This window comes from Cherax quadricarinatus, unplaced genomic scaffold (genome assembly GCF_038502225.1).
Source record: "Cherax quadricarinatus isolate ZL_2023a unplaced genomic scaffold, ASM3850222v1 Contig53, whole genome shotgun sequence".
Classification (NCBI taxonomy): Eukaryota; Metazoa; Arthropoda; class Malacostraca; order Decapoda; family Parastacidae; genus Cherax; species Cherax quadricarinatus.
In genome coordinates this window covers 115,648-127,837 of record NW_027195079.1, presented here as the reverse complement: position 1 = coordinate 127,837, position 12,190 = coordinate 115,648, and the positions used below count along the sequence as shown (strand labels likewise).

Sequence of the window (12,190 nt, the reverse complement as noted above, 5' to 3'; positions counted from 1 at the left end):
CATTACTGTCTCCCAGGACAGCACCTCCAGCTTCACCATTACTGTCTCCCAGGACAGCACCTCCAGCTTCACCATTACTGTCTCCCAGGACAGCACCTCCAGCTTCACCATTACTGTCTCCCAGGACAGCACCTCCAGCTTCACCATTACTGTCTCCCAGGACAGCACCTCCAGCTTCACCATTACTGTCTCCCAGGACAGCACCTCCAGCTTCACCATTACTGTCTACCAGGACAGCACTATCAGCCCCACATTTACTGACTACCAGGACATCACCTCCAGCATTACAGTTTCTGACTACATGACCAGCATCAAGGGCAGTACCATTCAGCCCAGACTTTTTATGTTCCCATCTGTTGTAGAAAGCTTCCAGGTTTTCAATGAAAGCAGCTTTGATGTTATCCTCTTTTAATACCATTGTGATTTTAGTCCATAGATTTATCTCATTTGGGCATACCCAAAAACATTTCCCTGTTTTAATACTGCTTGTAGCTAGTTCTTGGATATCTGCACAAGGGGCGTGACACCAATTTCCACAAAAATGGCATTTTGAACTCTGGTTTTTTTTTTTTTTTTTTTTTTTAACATATTGGCCGTCTCCCACCAAGGTATTGTGGCCCAAAAAAGAAAAGCTTTCATCATTCACTCCATCACTGTCTTGCCAGAGGTGTGCTTACACTACAGTTATAAAACTGCAACATTAACATCCCTCCTGAGTGCAAACACTGTACTGTACTTCCAGTCTCCAGGACTGGAGTCCAGCCTGCTAGTTTCCCTGAATCCCTTTATAAATGTTACCTTGCTCACATTTAACACCATGAGGGTTAAGGGTGAAATCTGTCAAACATCTGCCAGTATATTTGTCTGCTTGAATATCTTAATATGCCTTCAAAATAATTTTGAGCAGACAGCTCTTCTGCATATTCCTTCAGATTCCAGTTTGGAGTAATACTGCCTATTCATTATTGCATAATCTTTCAGCAGTAAGAAAATGATTCCCAGAATGACCGGACTCCTTAACTGCAGTACCTAAATATTACTGTAGGCCAACCTGGAGAAGTCTTGAAACAATATCAGAAAGCAGGAGGGAAATGGAATAAAATATTGACTATATGGCAAGATAAATGTATTAATGGAATCCTTTATTGACAATACAATGAAGGATTACATTGGTACCCCAAGTTTCATACTGCTCTAACAATTATGCAAGTGTATTATTGTAAGTGCTTTTGCAAGTACTTTTTGGGGGTCTGAAGTGGACTAATGTAATTTACATTCCTTATGGGAACAAATTAGTTTGGTAATGGCACTTTAAAACTGTTCTGGTACGAATTATGTATGAAAGTCGGGGTACCACTATTATATTATGTTAAGAGTGCATGGTATTCCTCTGATGGATAAACTTACCTTTCAAAATGTCTAACATGGGAGTTACTGAAGCCTCACTGTCCACTTGAGAAAGAAACTTGCCCATTATACTGGCTTCAATCTATTTCAGTTCTGTAAAGTTAATAAACATTATCTTAAGTACTTCAACAGGTTATCCTAGGGTAGTTAATAAACATTATCTTAAGTACTTCAACAGGTTATCCTAGGGTAGTTAATAAACATTATCTTAAGTACTTCAACAGGTTATCCTAGGTTAATAAACATTATCTTAAGTACTTTAACAGGTTATCCTAGGGTAGTTAATAAACATTATCTTAAGTACTTCAACAGGTTATCCTAGGGTAGTTAATAAACATTATCTTAAGTACTTTAACAGGTTATCCTAGGGTAGTTAATAAACATTATCTTAAGTACTTCAACAGGTTATCCTAGGGTAGTTAATAAACATCATCTTAAGTACTTCAACAGGTTATCCTAGGGTAGTTAATAAACATCATCTTAAGTACTTTAACAGGTTATCCTAGGGTAGTTAATAAACATCATCTTAAGTACTTCAACAGGTTATCCTAGGGTAGTTAATAAACATTATCTTAAGTACTTCAACAGGTTATCCTAGGGTAGTTAATAAACATCATCTTAAGTACTTTAACAGGTTATCCTAGGGTAGTTAATAAACATCATCTTAAGTACTTTAACAGGTTATCCTAGGGTAGTTAATAAACATTATCTTAAGTACTTTAACAGGTTATCCTAGGGTAGTTAATAAACATTATCTTAAGTACTTCAACAGGTTATCCTAGGTTAATAAACATTATCTTAAGTACTTCAACAGGTTATCCTAGGGTAGTTAATAAACATTATCTTAAGTACTTCAACAGGTTATCCTAGGTTAATAAACATTATCTTAAGTACTTTAACAGGTTATCCTAGGGTAGTTAATAAACATCATCTTAAGTACTTTAACAGGTTATCCTAGGTTATCCTAGGTTATCCTAGGTTAATTTCTACAAAATGTACTAGAAAAAACTACTGTTAAAAGTTAAATTATTTAAGACTCAACAAGGTAGTGAGACCTGGTACCCAGGACTCCTTCACTGGTACCCAGGACTCCTTCACTGGTACCCAGGACTCCTTCACTGGTACCCAGGACTCCTTCACTGGTACCCAGGACTCCTTCACTGGTACCCAGGACTCCTTCACTGGTACCCAGGACTCCTTCACTGGTACCCAGGACTCCTTCACTGGTACCCAGGACTCCTTCACTGGTACCCAGGACTCCTTCACTGGTACCCAGGACTCCTTCACTGGTACCCAGGACTCCTTCACTGGTACCCAGGACTCCTTCACTGGTACCCAGGACTCCTTCACTGGTACCCAGGACTCCTTCACTGGTACCCAGGACTCCTTCACTGGTACCCAGGACTCCTTCACTGGTACCCAGGACTCCTTCACTGGTACCCAGGACTCCTTCACTGGTACCCAGGACTCCTTCACTGGTACCCAGGACTCCTTCACTGGTACCCAGGACTCCTTCACTGGTACCCAGGACTCCTTCACTGGTACCCAGGACTCCTTCACTGGTACCCAGGACTCCTTCACTGGTACCCAGGACTCCTTCACTGGTACCCAGGACTCCTTCACTGGTACCCAGGACTCCTTCACTGGTACCCAGGACTCCTTCACTGGTACCCAGGACAGATATAGTTGAAACAACTGCAAACTGCAACATAAACCTTCAGACAATGCACTTCTCACCTAAATAAAACATAGTATTTCTATGTAGTTACTATAAGTATAATAGAAGTATAATAAGTTTTGCAAAGCAAACAATGGCAAGTCTAAAATTCTTTAAATTGGCATTAAGACACTAGCTGATGTATTTCCTTGGTGTATGAGAGTAAGCGGCCTGGTGGCTAACCCTCCAGGGTTAAAAATCCCAACTAAATGTTAAGTTAATTTGTTTCACCTACAACATCCACCTTCCTCTTACTGCACTTATGAAGATAAGATAAGATTTCGTTGGGATTTTTAACCCCGGAGGGTTAGCCACCCAGGATAACCCAAGAAAGTCAGTGCGTCATCGAGGACTGTCTAACTTATTTCCATTGTGGTCCTTAATCTTGTCCCCCAGGATGCCACCCACACCAGTCCACTAACACTGGGATGCCACCCACACCAGTCGACTAACACTGGGATGCCACCCACACCAGTCCACTAACACTGGGATGCCACCCACACCAGTCCACTAACACCCAGGATGCCACCCACACCAGTCCACTAACACCCAGGATGCCACCCACACCAGTCCACTAACACTGGGATGCCACCCACACCAGTCCACTAACACCCAGGATGCCACCCACACCAGTCCACTAACACCCAGGATGCCACCCACACCAGTCCACTAACACCCAGGATGCCACCCACACCAGTCCACTAACACCCAGGATGCCACCCACACCAGTCCACTAACACTGGGATGCCACCCACACCAGTCCACTAACACCCAGGATGCCACCCACACCAGTCCACTAACACCCAGGATGCCACCCACACCAGTCCACTAACACCCAGGATGCCACCCACACCAGTCCACTAACACCCAGGATGCCACCCACACCAGTCCACTAACACCCAGGATGCCACCCACACCAGTCCACTAACACCCAGGATGCCACCCACACCAGTCCACTAACACCCAGGATGCCACCCACACCAGTCCACTAACACCCAGGATGCCACCCACACCAGTCCACTAACACCCAGGATCCACCCACACCAGTCCACTAACACCCAGGATGCCACCCACACCAGTCCACTAACACCCAGGATGCCACCCACACCAGTCCACTAACACCCAGGATGCCACCCACACCAGTCCACTAACACCCAGGATGCCACCCACACCAGTCCACTAACACCCAGGATGCCACCCACACCAGTCCACTAACACCCAGGATGCCACCCACACCAGTCCACTAACACCCAGGATGCCACCCACACCAGTCCACTAACACCCAGGATGCCACCCACACCAGTCCACTAACACACAGGATGCCACCCACACCAGTTCACTAACACCCAGGATGCCACCCACACCAGTCCACTAACACCCAGGATGCCACCCACACCAGTCCACTAACACCCAGGATGCCACCCACACCAGTCCACTAACACCCAGGATGCCACCCACACCAGTCCACTAACACACAGGATGCCACCCACACCAGTCCACTAACACCCAGGATGCCACCCACACCAGTCCACTAACACCCAGGATGCCACCCACACCAGTCCACTAACACCCAGGATGCCACCCACACCAGTCCACTAACACCCAGGATGCCACCCACACCAGTCCACTAACACCCAGGATGCCACCCACACCAGTCCACTAACACCCAGGATGCCACCCACACCAGTCCACTAACACCCAGGATGCCACCCACACCAGTCCACTAACACCCAGGATGCCACCCACACCAGTCCACTAACACCCAGGATGCCACCCACACCAGTCCACTAACACCCAGGATGCCACCCACACCAGTCCACTAACACCCAGGATGCCACCCACACCAGTCCACTAACACCCAGGATGCCACCCACACCAGTCCACTAACACCCAGGATGCCACCCACACCAGTCCACTAACACCCAGGATGCCACCCACACCAGTCCACTAACACCCAGGATGCCACCCACACCAGTCCACTAACACACAGGATGCCACCCACACCAGTTCACTAACACCCAGGATGCCACCCACACCAGTCCACTAATACCCAGGATGCCACCCACACCAGTCCACTAACACCCAGGATGCCACCCACACCAGTCCACTAACACCCAGGATGCCACCCACACCAGTCCACTAACACACAGGATGCCACCCACACCAGTCCACTAACACCCAGGATGCCACCCACACCAGTCCACTAACACACAGGATGCCACCCACACCAGTCCACTAACACCCAGGATGCCACCCACACCAGTCCACTAACACACAGGATGCCACCCACACCAGTCCACTAACACACAGGATGCCACCCACACCAGTCCACTAACACCCAGGATGCCACCCACACCAGTCCACTAACACCCAGGATGCCACCCACACCAGTCCACTAACACCCAGGATGCCACCCACACCAGTCCACTAACATCCAGGATGCCACCCACACCAGTCCACTAACACCCAGGATGCCACCCACACCAGTCCACTAACACACAGGATGCCACCCACACCAGTCCACTAACACCCAGGATGCCACCCACACCAGTCCACTAACACAGGATGCCACCCACACCAGTCCACTAACACCCAGGATGCCACCCACACCAGTCCACTAACACACAGGATGCCACCCACACCAGTCCACTAACACACAGGATGCCACCCACACCAGTCCACTAACACACAGGATGCCACCCACACCAGTCCACTAACACCCAGGATGCCACCCACACCAGTCCACTAACACCCAGGATGCCACCCACACCAGTCCACTAACACCCAGGTACCTACTTGCTGCTAGGTGAACAGGACAACAGGTGTAAGGAAACGTGTCGAAATGTTTCCACCCGCCGGGAATCGAACCCGGGTCCTGCGTGTGTGAAGCTGGAGCTTTAGCCACCGGGCCACCGCGCCACATGGCCACTGGGCCACCAGGCCACCAGGCCACTGGGCCACCAGGCCACTGGGCCACCAGGCCACTAGCAACTACAATGGGACCTTAATTCACTGTGGCTTTTTTGCTAGTGATTTAGCCTAGTTAAGCTACATACATGTGATAATTTATGTATATTTGTAGCTGAATAAAACTTACATCGCCATGGAGTCTAAAAGTGAAGTTTGATCCGAGGAAGCTGAGGAAGGTAAATTATTCTTAGTTATTACATAAAGTTTAAATAAGAAGTCAGTTAAGAGGAAGACTAATAATGTTGACAAACTAATTTAACATTACTGTTAGAACTTCATAAAGTAACTTACCAACTTCTGAAGTTCATAAAGTAACTTACCAACTTCTGAACTTCATAAAGTAACTTACCAACTTCTGAAGTTCATAAAGTAACTTACCAACTTCTGAACTTCATAAAGTAACTTACCAACTTCTGAAGTTCATAAAGTAACTTACCAACTTCTGAATGGATGAACAATAGATTAAAATATCTGACTGGTCAAAAGAGAGGCATATATAGGCAAATCAAAAGAGGAGAGGGGCAATTAAGAAATCGATATATTCAGTTAAAGAGAGAAATAAAAAAGGGAATTAGAAAAGCAAAAAGAGATTATGAGGTTAAAGTTGCAAGAGAATCGAAGACTAACCCAAAAGGATTCTTTCAGGTATACAGAAGTAAGATCAGGGACAAGATAGGCCCACTCAAATTCAAATTCAATTCAAATTCAAAGTTTATTCTCTATAAGGATTACAATGTTGATTTTACAGAAATTTGGTTATTGTGTGGTTTACATGTAGTAAAATAGTGATTACAGAGTGTACCACTAGAACGCTTAGCATGGCTAGGCATTTCGGGTCAGCTCACTGACAGTGATAAGGAAATGTGTAGAATTTTTAACACATACTTCCTTTCAGTTTTTACACAGGAGGATACCAGCGATATTCCAGTAATGATAAATTATGTAGAACAGGACGATAATAAACTGTGCACGATTAGGGTCACAAGTGACATGGTCCTTAGGCAAATAGATAAATTAAAACCTAACAAATCCCCAGGCCCTGATGAACTGTATGCAAGGGTTCTAAAGGAATGTAAAGAGGAGCTTAGCACACCTTTGGCTAATCTTTTCAACATATCACTACAAACTGGCATGGTGCCAGATAAGTGGAAAATGGCAAATGTGATACCTATTTTCAAAACAGGTGACAGGTCCTTAGCTTCGAACTATAGACCAATAAGCCTAACCTCCATAGTGGGAAAATTTATGGAATCAATAATTGCCGAGGCAGTTCGTAGCCACCTTGAAAAGCATAAATTAATCAACGAATCTCAGCATGGTTTTACAAAGGGGCGTTCCTGCCTTATGAATTTATAAACTTTTTTCACTAAGGTATTTGAGGAGGTAGATCATGGTAATGAATATGATATTGTGTATATGGACTTCAGTAAGGCTTTTGACAGGGTCCCACATCAGAGACTATTGAGGAAAATTAAAGCACATGGAATAGGAGGAGAAATTTTTTCCTGGATAGAGGCATGGTTGACAAATAGGCAGCAGAGAGTTTGCATAAATGGGGAGAAATCAGAGTGGGGAAGCATCACGAGCGGTGTTCCACAGGGGTCAGTGTTGGGCCCCCTGCTGTTCACAATCTACATAAACGACATAGATGAGGGCATAAAGAGCGACATCGGCAAGTTTGCCGATGACACCAAAATAGGCCGTCGAATTCATTCTGACGAGGACATTCGAGCACTCCAGGAAGATTTGAATAGACTGAAGCAGTGGTCGGAGAAGTGGCAGATGCAGTTTAATATAGACAAATGCAAAGTTCTAAATGTTGGACAGGACAATAATCATGCCACATATAAACTAAATAATGTAGATCTTAATATTACGGATTGCGAAAAAGATTTAGGAGTTCTGGTTAGCAGTAATCTGAAACCAAGACAACAGTGCATAAGTGTTCGCAATATAGCTAATAGAATCCTTGGCTTCATATCAAGAAGCATAAATAATAGGAGTCCTCAGGCTGTTCTTCAGCTCTATACATCCTTGGTTAGGCCTCATTTAGATTATGCTGCACAGTTTTGGTCACTGTATTACAGAATGGATATAAATTCTCTGGAAAATGTACAAAGGAGGATGACAAAGTTGATCCCATGTATCAGAAACCTTCCCTATGAGGATAGACTAAGGGCCCTGAATCTGCACTCTCTAGAAAGACGTAGAATTAGGGGGGATATGATTGAGGTGCATAAATGGAAGACAGGAATAAATAAAGGGGATGTAAATAGTGTGCTGAAAATGTCTAGCCTAGACAGGACTCGCAGCAATGGTTTTAAGTTGGAAAAATTCAGATTCAGGAAGGATATAGGAAAGTACTGGTTTGGTAATAGAGTTGTGGATGAGTGGAACAAACTCCCGAGTACAGTTATAGAGGCCAGAACGTTGTGTAGCTTTATAAATAGGTTGGATAAATACATGAGTGGATGTGGGTGGGTGTGAGTTGGACCTGATAGCTTGTGCTAGCAGGTCGGTTGCTGTGTTCCTCCCTTAAGTCAATGTGACCTGACCTGACTAGGTTGGGTGCATTGGCTTAAGCCGGTAGGAAACTTGGACCTGCCTCGCATGGGCCAATAGGCCTTCTGCAGTGTTCCTTCGTTCTTATGTTCTTAAGAAGGTACCTGGGTGTTAGTGGACTGGTGTGGGTGGCATCCTGGGTGTTAGTGGACTGGTGTGGGTGGCATCCTGGGTGTTAGTGGACTGGTGTGGGTGGCATCCTGGGTGTTAGTGGACTGGTGTGGGTGGCATCCTGGGTGTTAGTGGACTGGTGTGGGTGGCATCCTGGGTGTTAGTGGACTGGTGTGGGTGGCATCCTGGGTGTTAGTGGACTGGTGTGGGTGGCATCCTGGGTGTTAGTGGACTGGTGTGGGTGGCATCCTGGGTGTTAGTGGACTGGTGTGGGTGGCATCCTGGGTGTTAGTGGACTGGTGTGGGTGGCATCCTGGGTGTTAGTGGACTGGTGTGGGTGGCATCCTGGGTGTTAGTGGACTGGTGTGGGTGGCATCCTGGGTGTTAGTGGACTGGTGTGGGTGGCATCCTGGGTGTTGGTGGACTGGTGTGGGTGGCATCCTGGGTGTTAGTGGACTGGTGTGGGTGGCATCCTGGGTGTTAGTGGACTGGTGTGGGTGGCATCCTGGGTGTTAGTGGACTGGTGTGGGTGGCATCCTGGGTGTTAGTGGACTGGTGTGGGTGGCATCCTGGGTGTTAGTGGACTGGTGTGGGTGGCATCCTGGGTGTTAGTGGACTGGTGTGGGTGGCATCCTGGGTGTTAGTGGACTGGTGTGGGTGGCATCCTGGGTGTTAGTGGACTGGTGTGGGTGGCATCCTGGGTGTTAGTGGACTGGTGTGGGTGGCATCCTGGGTGTTAGTGGACTAGTGTGGGTGGCATCCTGGGTGTTAGTGGACTGGTGTGGGTGGCATCCTGGGTGTTAGTGGACAGGTGTGGGTGGCATCCTGGGTGTTAGTGGACTGGTGTGGGTGGCATCCTGGGTGTTAGTGGACTGGTGTGGGTGGCATCCTGGGTGTTAGTGGACTGGTGTGGGTGGCATCCTGGGTGTTAGTGGACTGGTGTGGGTGGCATCCTGGGTGTTAGTGGACTGGTGTGGGTGGCATCCTGGGTGTTAGTGGACTGGTGTGGGTGGCATCCTGGGTGTTAGTGGACAGGTGTTGGTGGCATCCTGGGTGTTAGTGGACTGGTGTGGGTGGCATCCTGGGTGTTAGTGGACTGGTGTGGGTGGCATCCTGGGTGTTAGTGGACAGGTGTGGGTGGCATCCTGGGTGTTAGTGGACAGGTGTTGGTGGCATCCTGGGTGTTAGTGGAATGGTGTGGGTGGCATCCTGGGTGTTAGTGGACAGGTGTTGGTGGCATCCTGGGTGTTAGTGGACTGGTGTGGGTGGCATCCTGGGGGACAATATTAAGCACCACAATGGAAATAAGTTAGACAGTCCTCGATGACGCAGACTTTCTTGGGTTATCCTGGGTGGCTAACCCTCCGGGGGTAAAAATCCGAACGAAATCCTATCCTAACTTCATAAAGTAACTTACCAACTTCTGAACTTCATAAAGTAACTTACCAACTTCTGAACTTCATAAAGTAACTTACCAACTTCTGAACTTCATAAAGTAACTTACCAACTTCTGAACTTCATAAAGTAACTTACCAACTTCATAAATTAACGTCAACAACGTCTCTCTCTCTAACACAAGCAACACAACAGTGTTACCAACCCTTCCAACCCGCCCGGCGGATCATTACCAACATGCTCACCCAATATACATCGTTCCACTACCTATCATTCAATATATTTAACCAATAATAAGTAATAATAAATATTTTTGCTGCCATATACTGCTTCTTTAAGTCCGAAATTATTTTAAATTATCCATTTAAAGGAAATACAAGAAATATTTTCCATAATTAGTTCCTACATACCACGTGGTTGGCAGAACTGGAGCGACCATAACTATAAATATTTACAACTCGTATTACTTAAATTATTTGAAAAAAACTAATAAACAAAATAAACTAACTTAAAAATATGAATAAAAATAAAAAACTTTGCAATATTTTACATATATTCTATATATTCACCGCCAAATTTACGAAGATATTACAAGGACCTTAATTAAGAATTAAGGAGTTTATTTCCTTGTTTATTTTACAATGTGTAATTACAATATTAATTTGGTAAGTACGAAAAAAGTCATTATGATGGTGACTACTTAATACTTGACTTATATATCATTGTTGGTTCTAAACTTTGTTTTTTATATATATTAACAGAGGTAGTAGTGGTTTAGCAGTAATTAACAAGTAGTTAAATAACTTATAATGTTATATTTTAGCACATTATACATAATAAAATTAAGATCATTTTAGTTATAAAATAATCTTATAAAATTTGTCAATTTTCAAGTTGATGTTGGCGTTAATATATATTTTTGTTGTTAATTCTGGGAGATGAGCCTGAGTAGACCTATAACCCACTGATAATATGGCTTAGGCTTGGTTACAAGTACTGACTGATGTTGTAGTGGCCTGGCTTAGGCTTGGTTACAAGTACTGACTGATGTTGTAGTGGCCTGGCTTAGGCTTGGTTACAAGTACTGACTGATGTTGTAGTGGCCTGGCTTAGGCTTGGTTACAAGTACTGACTGATGCTGTAGTGGCCTGGCTTAAGCTTGGTTATAAGTACTGACTGATGCTGTAGTGGCCTGGCTTAGGCTTGGTTATAAGTACTGACTGATGTTGTAGTGGCCTGGCTTAGGCTTGGTTACAAGTACTGACTGATGCTGTAGTGGCCTGGCTTAGGCTTGGTTACAAGTACTGACTGATGCTGTAGTGGCCTGGCTTAAGCTTGGTTATAAGTACTGACTGATGCTGTAGTGGCCTGGCTTAGGCTTGGTTATAAGTACTGACTGATGTTGTAGTGGCCTGGCTTAGGCTTGGTTACAAGTACTGACTGATGCTGTAGTGGCCTGGCTTAGGCTTGGTTATAAGTACTGACTGATGTTGTAGTGGCCTGGCTTAGGCTTGGTTATAAGTACTGACTGATGTTGTAGTGGCCTGGCTTAGGCTTGGTTACAAGTACTGACTGATGCTGTAGTGGCCTGGCTTAGGCTTGGTTATAAGTACTGACTGATGTTGTAATGGCCTGGCTTAAGCTTGGTTACACATACTGATTGATGTTGTGGCCTGGCTTAGGCTTGGTTACAAGTACTTCTGGCAGTTTGGGAGACACACAGATGATGGTCAAACTAAATGTAAATTATGTGATCAGGCATATGGTCACTCTCTTGAACACTATGTGCTTAATTGTCCACTTATTGAGGAATACAGAGACAGACAGTATAATAACCTATGTGACATGTCAAGATATCTTATTAATGAAAATAAGATACCAGATATACTAAGCAAATTTCCTAAATTTGCTTGTAACAGATAAGTGAACTATAGATATGTAGATATAAATCCATATGTATTCCTGTTAACCCTTTGGGGCCTAGTTCCTAGGCCTTTTGTGTATCCATATGCTCTCGTGCTACCGTCC

At 45.2% G+C, this 12,190-nt stretch overlaps 1 protein-coding gene across 2 annotated transcripts in view; it reads right to left on the bottom strand.

The window, feature by feature from the left end:
- The window catches only part of LOC128702514 (nucleolar transcription factor 1-B), a 65,389-nt gene extending 54,967 nt beyond the window's left edge, over nucleotides 1-10,422 (bottom strand). The window contains exons 1-2 of one of the 2 annotated variants that reach the window (XM_070079944.1): nucleotides 10,301-10,422; nucleotides 1,408-1,500 (exon numbers count right to left, since the gene is read on the bottom strand). In XM_070079944.1, the coding sequence (XP_069936045.1) occupies nucleotides 1,408-1,474 (67 nt within the window). In that variant the 5' untranslated portion in view covers nucleotides 1,475-1,500; nucleotides 10,301-10,422. Of the gene's footprint in view, nucleotides 1-1,407; nucleotides 1,501-2,476; nucleotides 2,633-10,300 lie in introns of those variants that run through there. The other variant, XM_070079945.1, reaches the window with a different exon arrangement.
- Nucleotides 10,423-12,190: the final 1,768 nt, after the last annotated feature.